The sequence below is a fragment of the Silurus aristotelis genome (genome assembly GCF_946808225.1).
Source record: "Silurus aristotelis genome assembly, chromosome: 2".
Classification (NCBI taxonomy): Eukaryota; Metazoa; Chordata; class Actinopteri; order Siluriformes; family Siluridae; genus Silurus; species Silurus aristotelis.
This window is the reverse complement of record NC_139575.1, coordinates 3,319,352-3,340,339: the sequence shown is the minus strand read 5'-3', so window position 1 is coordinate 3,340,339 and position 20,988 is coordinate 3,319,352. Positions and strand designations below refer to the sequence as shown.

Here is a 20,988-nt window from a genome sequence, read left to right as displayed (position 1 = left end):
TGTTTTATGAATTTAAATGGCACAAATGTATTCATTCGATTGCATTTTTTATTCATGTTCAAACAGTCATTTGTTCTGTCGCCAATTGAAGGTTCACAAGATTCACCTTTGACCTGTTTTAGAGAAATGGTTGATCATTGGTTGATCTGATGCCGTTCACTCGCCTTCATTAGTGACATTCAAGATTCATCTGCACAATTCAACAATTCAACACATTTAATGGAAAATTTAAGTGACAGATTCATTGATCATTGAATGACCCACACAATGAACTGATGCTGAGATGTTTTGGGGGTTAAAACTCTTCAGGTGAAATCAGTATAATATTTTTGATCAACATGAACATAAACAACTGATAATGTAGGAAACAGCAGACACTCGTACACAATCCATTAAATGAATGTACAAAAGCGTTCGCAATTTAATCAAAACAACGAGAAATGTTCTTATGATGAGCACGAGTGACCCAATGATGTGGAGATTAAAGAAGTAGTTTTAAGAATTTCATTTCTGATCTGAGAAACGCTCCAAAGCCTCTGAGAAAAACTGTGAAATAAAGTGGAGTAAAAAGTACATCTATTGAATTTCCGTATTGACACAGAAAAGGTTCTAGAAAGAATCTTAGGAAGGATTTAGAATTGGTTTCATGCAGAACTTTACAAAATTGGGTTTTTTTTTTGGAAGAATCCTTGGAATCTTAGAACCTGTTAGAACGTTCCTGATGCTGGGAATGTTACACAGAGCTTTAGTTAATGGGAATCATTTCATTCTTTGGTTGGTGTAAACACACAGTGCAGCCTGATAAAGCTGAGAAGCTGCTGCTTGACAGAACTTCCCAGAACAGTGGAGGTTCTTCTAACAGCACATTGGGACTACATTTTGAATGAGTTCTTAAGCTCAGGTGTCCACAAATGTTTGGCTGTACAATGTAGGAGAAGTGAAACCATGCTGGATGCTGAGGAACCTTCTAGATCTTCTTTTCAGATCCACCTCCATATTAACCTGCTCTCTTCTTCCCAGTCAGTCGATCTCTCTCTCTTCATCCCACTCACTCCATCCCTCTCTCTCTTTCTATCCCACTCAGTCCATCCCCCTCTCTCCATTTTACTTACTCCATCCCTTACTCTCCATCCCACTCAGTCCATCTCACTCCCTCTATCCCTCTCTCTCCATCTCACTTACTCCATCCCTCACTTACTCCATCCCTCACTTATTCCATCCCTCACTCACTCCATCCCTCTCTCTCCATCCCTCTCTCTATCCCTCACTCACTCCATCCATCTCTCTCTATCCCTCACTTACTCCATCCCTCTCTCTCCATCCTTCATTTACTCCATCCCTCTTTCTCCATCTCTTACTCACTCCATCCCTCACTTTCTCCAACCCTCAGTCACTCTATCCCTCACTCTCCATTTCACTCACTCCATCCCTCTCTCACCATCTCACTCACTCCATCTCACTCACTCTATCCCTCTCTCCATCTCACTTACTCCATCTCTCTTCATCTTACTCACTCCATCCCTTTCTCTCCATCCCACTCACTCCAGCCCTCTCTTTCCATCCCACTCAATCCATCCCTCTCTCTCTATCTCACTTACTCGATCCCAATCACTCCATCCCTCTCTCCTTACCACTCACTCTATCCCTCTCTCCTTCCCACTCACCCCATCTTTCTATTTTCATTCCACTCACTCCAACCATCTCTCCATCCCACTCAGTCCATCCCTCTCTTTGAGCATAATGATGGCACTTTTGCTAGCAGTATTTTTTGCATCACATAGCGGATTTTTATCGTTTATGACTTTCCTCTTCACTGAATTAAATCTTTGAGCTCTTTACAGCTTTAATCAAACCTTTTCATGTGCGATCGTTTGTGAAATGGTTTTAAAAAAATGTAGGATGCATCGATGTTCAGTCAGCGCTGATTTGATTAGCATGACGAGTTCATCGATCTCTTACTCGGTAACGTTAATACCGTATGTACCTCCAACTGTTGATTGGGGTGAAAAATAATGATTAGGCCACGCCCCCGTTTAAGAGCTACTTGATGACTCCTTTGAGAGTTTTTCCTCAGTTATCAGCTCCAGATTTCTGCTTTGTCACCAAGGGTTTTGCTGTAAAAGTGCAAATATAATTTCCACTTCTTTGGAAAGCATTAGCATGCACAAATCCGGGATCTTTTGAGCTCTCGTATCTTCAGTAGCACCTGCTAGAGAGTGTAAGATTTTTACAAAAAAACCCTGATCCTCTCTATTGGCGCTGTACTAAACGTACCGTTTTGAACCCGTGTGGTCCTGCAGTCAGGTACGAATAAAGTGTTCTGAATCGCAGATTTACGTATAGCTCGCTAAACTGCTTCAAGTGATAGCAAATTTGTCGTTGAGTGCTTGTAAAAAAATTTTTGGGAATTTGTCACGGCCGATTCATAAACATATTGGGATTTTCTTTTCATTTTTGATCCTTTCAAAGTGACAGTGCAGTCACAGAAACAGGCGACAGAGCAAAAAAAAAAAAAAAAAAAGATTGCAGGTGTTATTCATGACTCAGATCCCTCCACTTCATAAAGTGCACTTAACACGATAATGACAGAGACCCGCTCAGTGCTCGGGTTAAAACAAGGCTAAAATAACCGCTTTCTTATCGTTGGTGCCACTCTGAAGTGGAGGATCGGGTCTCAGGGGAGGATTTGTGGGCACGTTATAGTCGGAAAGGAAATTTTTAAATGTGGATTTGAGTTGTTTTTGAGTTTTTGAGTTCGGGTCTCGGGGTTGAGTTTTTGGTCCTATCCTGGTTTTTCCCTCTCTAGAGGCAGTCCAGGGAATACTAGGCTTCTGATTAATGGTCAAGGACATTGAACTGCTCTCAGAGAGCACCTAGGAAGCGAACTCTGGAGGGGGGGCCTCCATCAGGAGAACCGATTACGTCCAAATTCAGACACAAATGGTGTATTAAAGAGATTTGGGGTCAGTTTGGGGCATGGAGTATTGCTGGAATGCCTAGTGGAACCCGGGACATGCGTTTGGGAGATATCTATTCATCACAGTTCCATCATTGTTGAGGTTATCATCTGTTCCCTCATGGCTTGTGGTGAACACCGATGGCACCCCAGTCCTCCTCACCTCACCTTCATCAGGTCCTGCCTTTGTGGCTGAGGAACTCTTTTCTTGTAGCTGAATGTATCTCAGCAAATCTCCACAAAAATCTAGTGGAACATCTTCCCAGAAAAATGGTGCATATTATAAGAGCAAATGAAAAGTAAGTGTTCAATGGGATTGCTTAAAAGAATACCAATCTTATGGTCAGGCGCCAGTTTGTTTATGGAACGAGTGATTGGCACGAGTGTGGAAAAGTAAGAACTGATGATACATCATAAAAAAAGCTTCACACTTGAATTGGCTGAAATTTGGCTGAAATTGAGGTGGAAGAGGTTCAGCACAAGCCAGAGTTCAATTCCCTGGAAAACCGACACAGCGGCGAATATAATTCCCGTGAAATTATCGCAGAGCTCACGTGCGAACAGACGTCAGCATGTTACCATGACAGAGAGGTAGATGGACATCACCCCGCTTAAAAACGATGGGAGGAGGAACAGGCTCAGGATGAGGAAGAGGTATGAAGGCAGATGAGTGAAAGATTAAAAGAAAAAAAAAGTCATGTAACATTAGCCTAACTTTCTTTTCGGCTTCAAGCAGCTAAAAGAATTAGCACTCAGTCAGGAGCATCGTTAATATGCATCTCCTGCAGCTTCAAAGCCTTCAAATCATAATGGTTTATTGGTTTACGGTACTCAGTTACTCGCTAGGATTTATTTTTCACAAGCAGGAGGTAAAAGCTCCCTAAAAGATATTAGTGATGGTGCTGAGTGAGGAACCAAAAAATATATATTATATTAAAAAATAATAATAATAATTAAAAATAAAATAATAATAATAAATAATAATTATTATTATTGTTATTATTATTAGTTAATTGATTTTATTATGTTTTTTTTATTAATTTAATTGAAATTATCTGTCTAACCAAACTGATTCAACATTTAATACGATTTAATGAAGTTTTATTTATTTATTTATTTATTTATTTATTTATTTATTTATTTATTTATTTTTTTATTATTATTTTTTTTTTTTATCTCTGCTGAATCATACTGTAAGTAATAGAATGGGTTTGCCAGCAGGGCTGAGGGATATAACCAGATAATCCTGGTGTCATAATAATGAGGTCACAGCAAAACCTTTCTGTTAGTTTCCTCGTTGTCCACATATTTATTTATTTGTTTGTTTGTTTGTTTGTTTGTTTACAGCTACAAACTGATTTGATTTGGATGGATGGATGTCAAATCAGCTTCAAATAATTATAAAAGCAATTTCTAAAAATATCATGTCAATCAAATCAATCGAATTATGTTTTTAGACAATTATAATTGTATATAATAATAATAATAATAATAATAATAATAATAATAACAAGAAGCAGAAGAAAAAGAATCCTTATGAGTAAACATTATTTTATATACATTTTAATTTCATAAATGTCAATAAATACATCATTAAATTATTTATTTATTTATTTAATACATAAAAAGAATACATAATATATATAACTAGTTTATTTATTGTTTTATTTATTTTATTTTATATACATTTTTTTTTTTTTTATCTACAAGCTGATTTGATTGGAGCTGATTGTCTGGGACTAATAACAAAAAAAAACAATTGTAAAAAAGAAATTATGTTTAATAATTCCAGTAGACAATTTAATATTGATTCATTAAAATAATAATAACAATAATAATTATGATAGTCATCCAAATCAGAATACTTTATTTGATCTCATAGGTCATTTGTTCGGTAAATAAAGATATATTAAATATTAAAATAAAGATTATTAAGAAAATATAAAGAAATATACATATTAAGTTATATATTAAGCGAAAATGTGTAAAACTTATTGTTCAGGTAATTAATGATTTTTATACTTTTTATAGTTTAATACTAACAATAAATGTGTTGCATTAAGATCTATATGATTATATACAGTATATATATATATATATATATGGGATTCTAATTAAACTATATCTATATTATCTATATCATGGAGCAGCTGTTTAACACTAAGATTTAATAATCATCAAAACTCTTCCAAACATCATCAACAACTTTAATAGCGCATCTCAACCACTGCAGCTGAGGGCGCCATTTATTTTGCCACATTCATTTACCGCGTTTGTAAGTGCTTGTGGGAAAAAAATGTACGAATAGATTCTACACTGACAAGTGAGGACCAGGGTGCACTTACAGTATACAGGCAAAAGTTTGTGGACACCTGACTGTGAGATTGGTATTTTTCTGTTATAATAACTTTCACTCTTTGGGGAAGATGTTCCACTAGATTCTGTGAAGATTTGTGTTTATTCAAGGAAGCTGTCAGTAAAGTCAGGTACTTATGTAGGTGTAGGTGAGGAGGCCTGGGGTGCAGTCAACGTTTACATTCTTTAGAGCTCTATAGCTAGAGATCTTCCACTCCCTTCAGCCCATGGAGACATGCTGGAACAGGTTTTGGGTTCTCCTAGTTTAAGTAAAGGGAAAATTTCATGCTATCGAATGCGTTCAAGGACGTCTGATGCAATTATGTTTGGGTGGAAATGACCGGTGTCTCAATAATTTTGACCAAACAAAGTATAGTGTATATATTTGTGGTTTTGCATATAATTTGCATATAATTCGAATTCATGAAATCCAGGTTGAGTATCTCGGTGTGTTTGTATTTCAGGAGGCAGTCGGTTGACTCTCAGAAAGCTGGGAAGCCTGGAACTGGAGAGCCGAATTCATTAAGCAGCTTAGTCTGAGTTTCTGTGCCGGTCGGAGGGAACTGTGGGATTAAAAACGCGTTTTGATTAACGGGGCTGTTGACCCCTAAGTTTCATCCTGCTCCGTTTTATTCACCAAACCCAACCTGCAGAAAGAGTTTTAAGTGGTTCGCTAAATCAACCACAACTGACGTACGGAAACAAGAGAGGGACTAATTCCATCCTCGTGCGGAAAAAAAAAAGTTCTGTGCAGCTCGTACTTTTGTCTCTCGCTTCCGCACCTCTGCAGTCATCATCCCAAATTACAGCTGATGCACTTTAGTGTGAAATGGGGCTATTTGTATGCTGTGTGTGGGTCAGTGCGGAAACACGGCTTCGCAAGATTGCAACCCGGGTCGATTCGAACAACCTGTTCAAATGTATAGTGTTCGTATTAATGCGTTAAATCGATCCGGAAAGGGGGCGGGGCTAGCTCGCGATGTCATTCCCTAGACATTCGACGATGTTCGCTTCGTAAAACTCCATAAAATGTAGATATATAGATAGATAGACAGACAGACAGACAGACAGACAGACAGACAGACAGACAGACAGATAGTACAGGTACACAGCAATGAAATGCAGATTAGCATCTACCAGAAGTTCAAATAATAGCCATTATGCAATTTGCCAAGTGCAGATGAATATTTAAATGTACAGCATTAAAAATGCAAAGGCACCTGATGAAGAATTGACGTCTAAACGACGACTGAGCTTTTTCTAAGCAGTAACTAATTATATTTAAAGTAGTTTTAAAAAAATCTGTAATTTTACTTTTCATCTAAATATGTTTTGCTTGAAGTATTCTGCTTAACTACATTTGAAATTATAATAAATAAATAAATAAATAAATAAATAAATAAATAAATAAATAAAAATAATGCAAAGGCGGAAGAATCGCGCCCCGGGAAAACTACCGCACTGATTGATTGATTGATTGATTGATTGATTGATTGATTGATTGATTGGCAAAAAACAAACGCGATAAACTTACAAGAATGGACGATTGAGACGGACAACAGAGACCCGGGTGATGCGGACCCAACCGGTAGCGAAATGCCGTCGAATCGCAAGCTGTTCAATGTGTTAGCTCGCTGTCCGAATTCTAAACCTGTGATGTTCCACAGCGCTGGACCAATCAGAGTTAGTATGCAAATGATATGCAAATGAAAAAAGGTTGACAATGAGCTGCCCAGACATGAAAGTTACAGTAGAGCCACAGAAAAGTCTAGCAATATGAACAAAACAGTGGTTACTATGGTGACGTTATATAGGAAACAAGACTCCAAACCCAAGTAAGCAGTTTGGATGGAAGGCGGCTATAGGGGCGGGTCTATGTTTGCATACGAATGCATATTCATAAATTGAAGTCTTGTACTATGTCTCAGCGTGATAATTTTTTTATTCGGATTGGTCAGGTGGTGTTGATTGTCGACTCGTTCTGGTATGTTATGGTTTCCATAGCAACTTTAAGTGAGCGGGTCAGAAAGTGCGCGATTGTCAATCTGGTTGACGTTCAACATTTATGGAAGGAGTCTCCAGCAGAACTCTTTGGACAGTAGCCCCGTGGTTACGGTTTTGGCTTCTTATCAGAAGGTCGTGAGTTCAAATCCCACCACCACTAATCTGCCATTGCTAGGCCCTTGAGAAAGGCCCTTAAACCTCAACTGCTCAGTTGTATGAATGAGATCATTATTTTTTTGGGGGGTAAGTTACTGCGTTATAGGAGGGATTAACCCCTCGAGGACACTTTTTTCCTGTAACAGCATGACGCAGTGGTTTTTTTTTGTCAGCAGTGTATAGGGGGCTGAACCCTGGAGCATCGCAGCCGTCACTGTAATCTGCTGTATGATTGTAAATACAGGGAAGAGTAATCAGGAGATTTGCGTGTGTGTGTGTGTGTGTGTGTGTGTGTTTAGGCAGGGTTGAAGTTAATTAAAACAGCAAGCGCAGTAACAACCTGCACCGTCAAAACAACAGGGACCGCCTTTGGCCCGGTGGGATATTAAACAAGCCTCCGACAGTCACACTGCCACCGAGCAGGTAATATTCCCGCTTTCCTTTAATTACTCCTCAGATAAAAATAAAAAATGCTCTGTTCCTGGCGTGACCCCAGAATTGGAAACTCGTGACGATTCCAGCTGGACCCGTAAAAAATTAAGCTGAAGTCGGATGAAGCTCCTTTGACCATCAGCAGATGCTCGAGAGTTCTGCAAAGGTCTTCGGGTGGCTCCTCGCCCGTTCCTCTAACTCCAGCAAAGAGGCCAGCGCAGGATGTGAGCTGTTTCCATGGTGACGAGCTTTACTCCTACTGCCGAGCAAAAAAAAAAAAAAAAAAAAAAGTGTGTCATTATCCGGCGCTGTGGATAGAGGCCGAGGGAAGGCGCAGCCCACAGGGCCATTTCCTCTCCTCTTTCTGCCTCTCTGCCTCTCTTCTCCAACCTGACCATGCATCTTCCTTACATCATCCCAATTTGCTTCATTTTCCGGCTCGTTTCTGCCGCTCTCCACGTCCGCATCGGCGTCCATGTCCTAGGTCCATTCCGGCCGCTGAGTAAAAGAGCTGGTGTAATTTATCCCCATCACGGAGGAGCTCGAAAAGCCGTGTGGCTGTGAAGTGGAAATTAGAGGTGCAGTTTTAAATCAAACAAAAAATCTTTTCATTTCATTTATTTTTTTTCCTGAAATTGTGCTTCTCGCTAGTGCCGAAAGACGGAAAGCAAAATTCGAACCCATTCACGGATTGCGCTCGGATCTCCGATTCATAATCGTTTGTATGAATGTATAAGACTGATCGCATTTTGGGAGAGATCCCATTTCATTAGCATACACTCAGGCCAGGGTGTGTGTGTGTGTGTGTGTGTGTGTGTGTGTGTGTGTGTGTGTGTGTGTGTGTGTGTGTGTGTGTGTGTGAGAGAGAGAGAGAGAGAGCACACTCAGCATTAATCTCCTTAGCCAGGCCAGTGGCTGTCATTAACAATGCTATGTAGATAAATGCCTGTAGACTCACACACCTGCTTGGATGAAAAATCTCTTGCCAGCGCTTACACTCGAGTCGCACTGCACTGGGAAAATCCCTGCCGAGTTTTCTTTATTGTGTGTGTGCGCACGTGTGTGTGTGTGTGTGTGTGTGTGTGTGTGTGTGTGTGTGTGTGTGTGTGTGTGTGTGTGTGTGTGTGTGTGTGAGCGAGAAAATAAGATGTAATTGCTCCTGTACAAACCACATGTTCGTATACTTTATTTGTTCAGTCAAATAGGCAAAGTGTATCATGTGTGATTATAACACCTGCATAAGCCCTTCGTGTCTAACTGAATAACTCTAAAAGCCTTACTACAGGAGGCATCAGCTCACTTAAGTCAAGTGACGTGCGACACGTGTAAAGTCACCGAGCTATGAAATCAAGTAATCTTGTAAGCGTTATAACAACCTTATGTAGCATTACTCAAATGTGCTGTTGTCTCAACTCTATCTAAAAGAAAATGGCTTTATGAACATTGATGCTTGCTGGATAAAGGCTTTATGCCATAAGGCATTGCTGATTTAAGTCATGTGACATAAGATTATAACCCATGGAGGGACGAACTGACTTAGGTCATGTGACATAAGTTTATAACCCATGGATGCATCAAATTCTATAAATCATGTGATATAAGATTATAACCTATGGAGGCATCACTTGGCTTATGTCATGTGGCATAAGATTATTATACCACGGGTCAGGTGACTGAGCTACGAATCCACTGCAATAGAACTTGGAAAGCATTATTACAACCTTATGCAACGTCAGCCAGGGCTTGCTAATAGGGATTTCTGAGTTTTCTTGTTGATGCATGTCAGTAAAGAGCTTATGTAGGTGTTATGTAGCCTCTCATCTCTCTGCCATGTGCAGTTCCTCTAGGTACACAGGTAACCCTTTACTTAAGAAAGTGTCCATAAGGCTGCGTAGCACCTACATAGAGCACATCATTACAGTAACATACAAATAAATCAGTTCAAAATTAAAAGTCGCCCTTATGTCACTTGACCCTGTTGTTATGCCAACTTGTCCTCATTACTTAGAAAATGAACTTTCTATAATATTTTGTATATTATATTTTATAGTTATATCTGTTGGAATAAGGCATTATGATTGTTTATGTCTGTTAGAAAGGAATGACTTGTTAATGAAGGCAGTTGAAAGAGGCATGAAAAATAGCCACATTTTCAGCTTCGTCAGCTTTTTATAGGCTTTTTTAATATTTATGAGCTTTTTAACGTATTGTATTCATTTTGAAATGTATTAATTTTGTAGTACACCTGAGTCATGTGACAATCAGGTGTATGTTAATTATTATTACTGTGTTATGAACTCTACCACATTTAAACAAAACAAAAAACAGACTGTAATTTATAATATTCATGCTGTTTGCACTCTGGTTGTCTCTTGTCATTCACACTGCTATGCTACTTGCCCTGCCTCGTTGTCTATTCGCTTCCTTGCACATTGCAGTATAATTACTATGTGATCTCTGTATAGTCACCTGATGGTCACTGGACATTTTGACCTCATTTCTCTGTACAAACTCTGTATATATCTACCATTTGCACTGATCTGATTTCACTCAGTGCCTCTTCTCTTCCGCCCTATTTTTAGAATATAATATACTATGCATCCATATACATGTGTGTGTGTGTGTATATATATATATATATATATATATATATATATATATATATATATATATATATATATATATATATATATATATATATATATATATATATATATATATACAGTGGTGGGCCATCAGGGTCAGTAAAATCTTCTTTGCTGGCTTAAATATATATATATATCTATATTAGATATATATTTTCTATTTTATTTGCACTTCTGGTTAAATGCTAAATGCATTTCATGGTCTTTTGACTTGTGCACAATGACAAAAAGTGTTCAATCTCACCAAATCTAAGTGTCATTAGGTTTTGCCACCTGCTCAGATGTAAAGGAACAGCTTGTAAAAGAACAGCTTGTATAAGAACAGATGTAAAAGAACAGCTTGTAAAAGAACAGCTTGTATAAGAACAGATGTAAAAGAACAGCTTGTATAAGAACAGATTGTATAAGAACAGATGTAAATGGACAGCTTGTAAAAGAACAGCGTATAAAAGAACAGCTTGTATAAGAAAAGATGTAAAGGAACAGCTTGTAAAAGAACAGCATGCAAAGGAACAGCTTGTAAAAGAACAGCGTATAAAAGAACAGCTTGTATAAGAAAAGATGTAAAGGAACAGCTTGTAAAAGAACAGCATGCAAAGGAACAGCTTGTAAAAGAACAGCATGCAAAGGAACAGCTTGTATAAGAACAGCATGTAAAGGAACAGCTTGTATAAGAACAGATGTAAAAGAACAGCTTGTAAAAGAACAGCTTGTATAAGAAAAGATGTAAAGGAACAGCTTGTATAAGAACAGATGTAAAAGAACAGCTTGTATAAGAACAGATGTAAATGAACAGCTTGTAAAAGAACAGCTTATAAAAGAACAGCTTGTAAAAGAACAGCTTGTAAAAGAACAGCTTGTAAAAGAACAACTTGTAGAAGAAAATATGTAAAGGAACAGCTTGTAAAAGAACAGCATGTAAAGGAACAGCTTGTATAAGAACAGATGTAAATGAACAGCTTGTAAAAAAAACAGCTTGTAAAAGAACAGATGTAAAAGAACAGCTTGATGTCACGTTATGACACTTTGAAGTGTTAGAATTCCTTTAATAGCTTTATAACTTGTCAAAAAGTTTTATAAGACTTTACTGTACATGTGTTACATTGTTATGACACGTTATAACAGTTTTATAATAACAAAAGTGCTTTAGATCTAGGATGACTGCTAGGAGTAATGTGTGTGTGTGTGTGTGTGTGTGTGTGTGTGTGTGTGTGTGTGTGTGTGTGTGTGTGTGTGTGTGTGTGTGTGTGTGTGTGTGTGTGTTTTTATTCACAGCCACTAACACAGCTCAGTACGGGGCCAATGGAGGAGGAGAAGCTCTGCTGGCTTGCGGGTTCCTGGTTTTGGCTCTCAGCTCTCTGCTCTGTGTTTACTAGCGCTACCTACAGCCATACGCACTGAACTGGACTGAACCATTCACACGACTCATTTCTGGATCCGATCTGGCAACGCGGTTTGCTTTTTTTTTGGTTGTTTGGTTGGTTGGTTGGTTGGTTGTTGTTTTTTTCCTGAAAAAAAAGAGATATTTGAATCAGTACGGTGATTTTTATGTTCTGTGGAATTTCCCATCATGTAAATATGTACGGTTTACATTTCTTTCTCTCTCTTTTTTCTCTGCCCTTTTCTCTCTCTCTCTCTCTCTCTCTCTCTCTCTCTCTCTCTCTCTCTCTCTCTCTCTCTCTCTCTCCATCTCCTTTTCCTTTTTGTTTTTCTATTTTATTTTAGTTTTACTGATTGCCCACTTTGTAAATCAGCACCATTGTGCTCTTTTCAAAAGCTAGCGAGTTAGCCGTGTGGTTGTGAAGGAGGGGGGTGGGGGTGGGGGACGAGGGAGTCGATCGGAACAGGGTCTTGGGAGGGGGCAGAGTAAAAGTGTGTGTTGTTGTGTTTCTGAGAGGACGACCTGAAGTGTGTCACCATCATCAGAGCGCTCTCGAATGTACACACACTTTATACACACACACTAACACTCACACACACACTCCTCCGTAGCCCTTTCAGGTCATAATGTTTAGCCTGGCTAATTTGAAAACACTCCAGTTTTCGCACAATCAGAACAATCAGAACGCTCGGAGAAGGGAAAGGTTTTGACGGGATGCTGAAAGCGAACGCCGACGAATCTTTCAGCATTTTCCCCCGAACAAAAAGGCGTGGACCAAATCGACAGCCATAATTCTGTGATTTTTAGCACATTGTCGCTGATGTGTGAAAACTCTGCCATGATAAATTGAACGTGAAATACCAAGGTTAAAAAAATCCATTTTTAAAAAAGAAAAACAATTTCTCTCTTTTTTTTTTTTTTTTTTAATTAAATTAGGATATTTTTTATTTAATTTAGTTTCCATATTAATACCATTTGTTTATATATATATATATATATATATATATATAAAACAAGAATTTAGTTAACTAAAACATTTTCAAATATCCGTCGTTTTCATGATTTTATTTACTTTTATCTTTATTATGTATCATTTTACAAAGCTACCTACATGCAACCCTTTACATACAATAATATTATCACATGAACTTGCTCTATTCGTTTAATAATCGACACCCGAACACTCGAATCCATTCGTTTTGATTTGATTTGCTTTTCACTGACGCTGGTCATCTGTTGTTCCGACTCACGAATCAAACCGATTTCTAGATAGTGTTTCTAAGCTTGAAATATGTCTTTCTAGAAATAAATGCTAGGAAAAATCTAAGTTAGCGCAAAATCTTTGATTTGCGTTCTCTCAATAGTACGAGGAACGAATCGTGTGTATTCAGATTCCGATTCTGAGGCGAATATTTCTTGATTTCCTGAATTTTATAATATTTCACGTGTTTTTTTTTTTCTTTTTCAAATCACACACACACCTACACCTACACACACACACACACACACACACACACACACACACACACACACACACACACACACATATATATATATATATATATATATATATATATATATATATATATATATATATATATATATATAGTACAAAAGTATGTGGACACCTGACCATAAGATTGGTATGTGCTTCTATTCAAATGTTCCATCCCACATTCAGTCCCCATTTGCTCTTATAATGAGCTCCACTCTTCTGGGAAGATGTTCCACTAGGTTTTGTGGAGATTTGTACTCATTTAGCCATAAAAGCGTTAGTAACGTCAGGTACTGATGTAGGTGAGATGTGGTGAGGAGGTCTGGGTGTGTAGTCAGTACTCACATTCATCACGTTCAATAGGGTTGGAGCTCTATAGCAGGAGATCTTCGACTCCATGTAAAGCAGATCCTCACGGTGCTGGCTTTATGCACAGGGACAGTGTGATGCTTGAACAGAAAATGTTCATGCTACAACACCTAAAAACCTCCCATACAAGTGTATGTCTACATATGGGTGTTAGTCAGGTGTCCCAATACTTTTGTCTGTATATATATATATATTACATTTTTTTTTTATTTTTTACATCGAGTATATTATTGTGTTGCTTCTGGGAGCCACGCCTGCGGAAATCAAACCAATGTGAGATGTATTTAAATGCATAATGTGAATATAATGTATGTATAAAATCAGTCGAATGCACTATGTGGAATTTTAACCGATGTTCAACCAATTTACATGACAGTATGCACACGTGAGTAGCGTTTGATTTGATTTCCCTTACGGACGATCCTGATGGATCCTGATTTCTATCCAACAACCTGATTTTACGTTTACTGAGATGGATTTTTTATTGTTTTTTTTTATTTTTGTTTTGTTTTTAATGAAAACTCGTGTTCGGTTTTGTTCCACTGTAATGTCTTCAGGTTTATACGTAGATCGTGTATTTCCTCTCCTCGGATTCGATTGGATTTCATAATTTTTTCGTTCTGATGAGTTGTACAGGATAACGATTTCACCGTGCATTACATGACGTGCCCCCATGCTTTTCCTTTCGTCTGTTTAAATTCAATTTTTTTTTTCTGATGTACATTTTTATTTTATTTTTTTTTTCCGGAAAGCAGGAAACAAAAACAAAAAAAAAAAGTATGATATATGATATTGGAAAAATACGATATGATATACAACGTGGTAATCATTCGAAAAAGAAAGTATGCAGTTTATGGCATAGTTTACAATGTCGTCTTTCAGTTTAGATGCCATATCTGTCGTATAAAATAAAAAAAACTTCTTATCGAACAAATAGATCAGTTTTATGGGAAAAAAATATATATAAACGAGCAGTTTGTAACCGAAAACGTGAACTTTTTAACTCAGAGGGTGTGAAACACAGTTATATGATATCATAGATGCTAAGTCGTGTGTGTGTGTTTGGAGAAAGTAGAACTAATTTTATATTCTCGGTAGAGCCTTGTGTCTAGGTTTAGTTTGACCTCTGCCCCAGCTCTCACACACATGTTGTGTATTTTTTTTTCTTTCCCGATGTGCAGGAATTATGATTGTGCTGCATGTCAAATGTATGTTAAAGGTGGCCGATGACCATAAACCAGTACTTTTTGAGTACGAAACCAGTTGTAAGACTGTTTTCCATCATTTTTTACATCAATGCCAGAAACAACACGAGCAAACAAAAGAGCACATGGTTTTATTTTTCACATCTTTCCAAAAAAAAAAAAAAAAACGAATCCAATAAGTGGCACAAATCAGGTAGAAACAAAAAAAACCGGATTCTGTTCTCAAATATGGTCTAATGTGCACATTGTGTGGACACCTGACCATAAGATTGGTATGTGCTTCTTTTTGAACATTCCACGTTTAATCCCAACATGCCCTTATTAAAAGCTCCACTCTCCTGGGAAGATGTTCCACCAGATTTTGTGGAGATTCATTCAGCCACAAGGGTGTCAGATACTGATAGAGGTGAGAAGATGAGATGGCCTGTGGTGCAGTCAGCGTTCACATTCGTCCCAATGGGGTTGAGCTCTAGAGCAGGAGATCTTCCACTCCAAACGTGTAAAGCAGATCTTCATGGAGCTGGATTTCTGCAGGTTTTGGGTCTCCTAGTTCAAGAGAAATGTTCACGCAATTAAACGCATCTGAAGACGTACGATACGATTGTGTGCCTCTGAATCTGTGGTAACAGTTTGGACAAAAAACACAAAAATGGCCATGTTGGGTGTCCCAGTACTTTTAGCGCTTGACTTAGTAAACACATGTCTTTGAAAATAAGGTCTAATAAACCAGTGTTATTTTCTTGCAATTTCACACCAAGAAACATGAAATAATTCCGAACAAATATACAACATACGAAGACGATATGAGTGACGATTCTTTACGTTTCTTGTATCAAACACAAATGTATTGAACATGTTGAAATACTGACCAGTGTTACATCGAATTCATTGCATCTAGAATTGTATCACACTGGGTTCTAGATAATATATCTGATATACAAAAATATCTTTTTTTCAGAGACACATGCATGTTCCTTTTTTGTTTACTTTGACCAAACAAATCTATAAATATCCAGATGTTCCACTTTATTTTCAGTGACAAATCCTCCATTAACATGAAGAACATCTTCAAACACTCTCAGCATTCGGACAATTTATTTCTCCAAACGTTCAGCTGAAATACTTTGAGAAACTCTCCAGAGATGTTCTTCACTAGTTGGAGGTTTCTTGTTCATCCCAGAGCAGTTCAGTGGGATTTCGGTGCGGTGACTGAGCAGGACGTTCCATGATAGAGAACGTTCTAGACGTCTGTTTACTCTCTAAATAACACACAGAACTCAGACGTTTTCGTCACTTCGAGTCGCAGTCCAGAAGGAATTTCATGGTGCTGAAGTATGGAATGGTTGCCATGTTGGGGGAAAAAGTCTCCAACCTTTCCTGCTCCAAAACGACCCCAAACCATTAATGTTCTGACAGGAAGTTCCCCCAAATGCATCCAAAAATCTCATTATTGAAAGTAAAACACAATGAACTCATTATAATCGCTATTACGGCGTCTTTAAGCACAAACTCCATCAGCAGGTTTATTCCAAATTCTCCACCTAATCGCTTTTTTCCATTCATTTTCTAAAGACTTTTTCTGCTCAGAATGTCCTGACCCCGGACTAAATCTTTAACATAAGATCAAATATTTATCTCAGGCTAAAAAAAAATTCAACTCATCTTGTGTTTAGGTTAAAAAAATAGTCCATGATTAATTCTTTAAATAAAGGGTTTGTTTGTAAATTGGAAATTTTTTTTTATTCATTTTCATGTATAATTTAAATCTTCATTTCTCCCTAAATTGCTTGACTTTGGTTAGAAGCTTTATCTTTGGCTAAAGTAGCCCAACGGTTTTAGTCCAGGATTAAGATGTTAGCCCAGGATAAGGATTTTAGTCCAGCATTAAGATATTAGCCCAGGATAAGGATTTTAGTCCAGGATTAGGATATTAGCCAGGATAAGGATTTTAGTCCAGGATTAGGATATTAGCCTAGGATAAAGATTTAAACTCAGGTTTTAACCCAGATTTAAACCAAAAATAAAGATTTTAGCCGAGCGCAAGGGTTTTTGTTTACCTGATTCCAGTGCAAAAATAATCTGATTCTTTGTCATGTAGAGCTGAAATCTTTAACTCTCCCTAAATTGTTCTAAAATAAAGATTTTACCCAAGTTCAAAACTTTTAAGAGTTTAACCCGAGATAAAGATTTTAAACTCAGGTTAAACTCTAACTCCAGCTAATTGTTTTATTTTAAGGTTGAAATGTAGAAAAAACAGACCCCAGTGTCACTGAGATGAAGGTGGAAACCAGATGAAGGTCAGAGTCAGCAAATAAACAAACAAACAAACAAACAAACAAACACGAACGTGAAAACATGAACAAACTCCAATACGGTGTAACACAAAACATTAATAACATGTGAGTGTCAGGAGCAGGGGCTGATGGGTAATGCAGTAGAACACTGATCCTGGTCTAATCCTGACGTCTCGACCGAAATCTTTATCTCAGGATTCTATTTTTGTCTCAATTTGATGTCCAGTTGAAATCTTTAACTCTCACTGAATTTCCTGTGCTGGGTTTCGAATCTGTATCTCAGCATAAAATGGTCTTTTCTTGACCTGAGATTAGATTGGATTCGATTCGATTAGATTAGACAAAATCTTTCACATGTTCTTATCCCAGGATTTTTTTTTTCCTTGTGGTAATATTGTTTTTACTCGGGTTCAAGTTTTCTTGGTTGGAATCTTTGTTAGGCTAAAATCCTGAACCTGGGCTAAAAGGTTTAAATCTCCTGCTCACATTTTAATCTTTAATCTTGGGCTAAAACATTAAACCTGAGATAAAACTGTTTATCCTGGACTAAAGTCTTTTTCTCAGACTAAAATCTCCATTCTGGCCTATTTTCCCACAGTCACCTTTGTGGAACATCATCATCATTATTATCTTCTTCCTCATCATCATCATCATCATCATCATCATCACACCATCAGCCAGTTTGTGAAATCAGTACTGTATAAAACGTGCCTTCAAAGTCTTCAGTCAGTCGTCGTATAAAATCCTCAGCTGCAGGTAGAATGAGATCATCAACGTGAGGCATTAATACATGTACACTGTGGGTCCAGAAGTTTGTGGACACCCGACCATAAGATCTCTAAGTGCTTTTTGAACATCCAATTTCACATTTATTCCTGATTCGCTCTTATAATAAGCTCCAATCTTCTGGAAAGATGTTCCACTAGATTTTGCAGAGATTCATTCAACTACAAGGGTGTTAGGAAAGTGAGGTACTGGTTGAGGTGAGGAGGCCTGGGGTGCAGTCAGTGTGAAAGATTCATTGTTCAGTTAGTTGGAGCTCTACAGCAAGAGATCTTCTGCTCCTACTGTCGTTTAAGTGTTGGGAAAATGTTCATGCCATCAAATGCATCCAAAGATGTTTAATACAACTGCGTGCCTCCATTGTTGTGCTTACAGTTGGAGGAAGAAACATATATGGGTGGGAAAACAGGGGTGTCCCAACTCGTGCCTGCAGACGTTATCCAGATACAAGGCTTTTTATAATACTTGTACAAACAGCACGTAAAAAACACACAGGCTGCAAATTCCCAACATCGAATGACTTCTGAAGAATAACGGATCGTTTTTCGCTGCAGAATAGATACAGTGCGATTCGACACACCAGTCCGAACCCGAGGCTTCGTCATGGAACCTGAAGAACAATCGACTCGACCTTCCCAGGAATCGAGCGCCTTCACGCATTAATATCCGCTATCTCATCGTAAATCTTGTCGCATTCCTGCTACGCATATCTAAAAGAATATAGAACAGAATCCTAATCACTGAGAAGCTAAAAAGGATTTGCTTGATGAAGAAGACTTACAAGGAACCGACATGACTGACAAAATCCCCCTTTTCATGCAGAGGTGATCGATTAGTTTGGATTTTTTTTTGTTTTTGATTTTCAGCCTCTGAACCTCTTTGTGCTCATTAATCAGACTGGAGACATTAAATATAATGACGAGTTTATTGAACGTCCGTGAAAAAGCTTTGCTCAGGGACGTCCTTTCTCCAGACATGTAGCTAGTCTCTGATCTGATGATCTTACTGAATTGAGATAAGTAATGACTGGTTGAAGTGTAAACAAGGATCTGCTACTAAACATGTCAAAAATTTGCCAGGTTTTAATTTTTTTTCTTGGAGAGGTTTTACACTAGGTAAATATTTAATTATAATTTATTACATAAAATGTATTTATTTATTTATTTATTTATTTATTTATTTATTTATTCATTTATTTATTTATTTATTTATTTATTTATTTATTTATTTATTTATTTATTTTTGCATTTATTTTTGCATTTACACCAGTATTTTATTTTATTAAAATGTATTGTATTACATTTCTTTAATTAATTAATTTATTTGTTTTTATGTTTTACACCAGTATCTAATTTTATTGAATTCTATTTTATTTCAATTTTTTTTATTTGCTGGATTTTTTCAAGTTTTTTCAAGTTTTACACCCGTATATGATTTGATTTGATTTGATTTGATCCTATTTTAATCCTATTTTATTTTTATTTCATTTTATTTGCCAGTTTCTTAATATTTTACACCAGTATATTAATGTACATTTTCTGTATTTATTTATTCATTTTAAGTTTATTTAAATTTTGTATTTTGTTTCATTTTAATGTATTAATTAAATTTCATTTTATTTGAATATATTTAACCACGTCCGCATGCTGACAGCCAGTTAACTCCCTCTCTCTCCGTGGAGAACGGATCTTTCTGCGTTTTCACACTGCAGATTTAACGCCCTGGTCACCTGTAACTCACCACTTTTCTTAAAATTTTTTATATATATTCTTTGGACTGATGTCTGTATGAGCAGGAAGTGGATGATTTCGTTTGACCTAGCGGTTAATAAAGCCCTTTCATTGCCTTTGTTAGATTTTAATGGTGGGATTTATGGAGTGCTTCAGGGCTTCAGGGCTGCTGCTTCTGCCTTTACCAACTCTGAGCATTCGTTCTCGCAGCAGCACTCCAACTGAATCCGGAGTATCACAGGAAGAAAAAATAAAAATCCAGCAGCTCTGCTCGAGAAGAATCATCACTTCTGAGCAGCAAAGACGATTCGTCAAACCGTTCCCGGTTACATCTTCATCTTCAAAACATCTTCATTTGAACCCTTTGTTAAAGCGACAATTTTTAGAACATCTTCAGATCAAGCGGAAGTTATTCAGGCATCGAGGCAAAAGGTTTTTTTACTGCTCAAAAAACTTCCAATCGGATGCGCATGGATGACCTAAGATCGCTTAGTTCCTCAGAGGAACCTCCCAGGAAACCAAATGCATTGATTTTTGACACTGTTTAGGTTGTTCCACTGGCTTTCAACAACAACTTCTTTGGAAAGTAAAGATCCCGCAACTTCTCAGAAGAATTGAGGAGAGTTTGGAGATGTTTGGTGATGATGTAAAGCTACCTTACTCGAGCAACAATTTGGTTTGCTTTTTTTGCATATGGATTCTTTGGGGTTTAGCAGCAGCTCAGTAGAATCATCTCCACAAAGTTGGTCCATAAAAATGTGTCATTGTTTACTGGTTCTACAAGAACAATGTGTTGGCATTGTGTATCAAGTAGCTGCCAAATGCACCAAATTTTCATCTTCTAAACATCTTCATTTGAACCCAAACGCTCTGTTAAAGCGACAATCTTTAGAACATTTCCGGATCAAGGTGGAAATAAGTTATCCAGGCATCGATGCAATTAGATCCACATTAATCTCCTTAAAAGAACCTCCCAGGAACTTTAATGCGTTTTTATTTTTTGCCACTAGAGTCTATTTAGGTTGGTCCACTAGCTTTTGAATTGAATCTTTTTGGAAAGCAAAGATCTCTGAACTTCTCAGAAGAACCACTGAGGAAAGTTTGGATTGATGGCGATGATGTAAAACTTTCTGAACGTACAATGCCATTTTGCTCTTTTGCAAATGGATTCTTTGTTATTCAT

The 20,988-nt window shown here is 37.4% G+C and overlaps 2 protein-coding genes and 1 long non-coding RNA gene across 3 annotated transcripts in view; 2 read left to right on the top strand and 1 right to left on the bottom strand.

Annotated features, from left to right (window-relative positions):
• Window positions 1-15,055, top strand: part of negr1 (neuronal growth regulator 1) — a 197,736-nt gene extending 182,681 nt beyond the window's left edge. The window contains exon 7 of the mRNA XM_083563892.1: window positions 11,824-15,055. Within this exon, the coding sequence (XP_083420018.1) occupies window positions 11,824-11,924 (101 nt within the window). The 3' untranslated portion in view covers window positions 11,925-15,055. The remainder of the gene's footprint in view (window positions 1-11,823) is intronic.
• Window positions 1-20,988, bottom strand: part of LOC310739254 — a 430,707-nt gene that overhangs the window by 266,161 nt on the left and 143,558 nt on the right. The window lies entirely within an intron of this gene.
• LOC310737268 (craniofacial development protein 2-like) overlaps window positions 1-20,988 on the top strand; it is a gene marked incomplete at its 3' end in the record, with an annotated part of 390,247 nt that overhangs the window by 226,667 nt on the left and 142,592 nt on the right. The gene's annotated exons all lie outside the window — the stretch shown is intronic.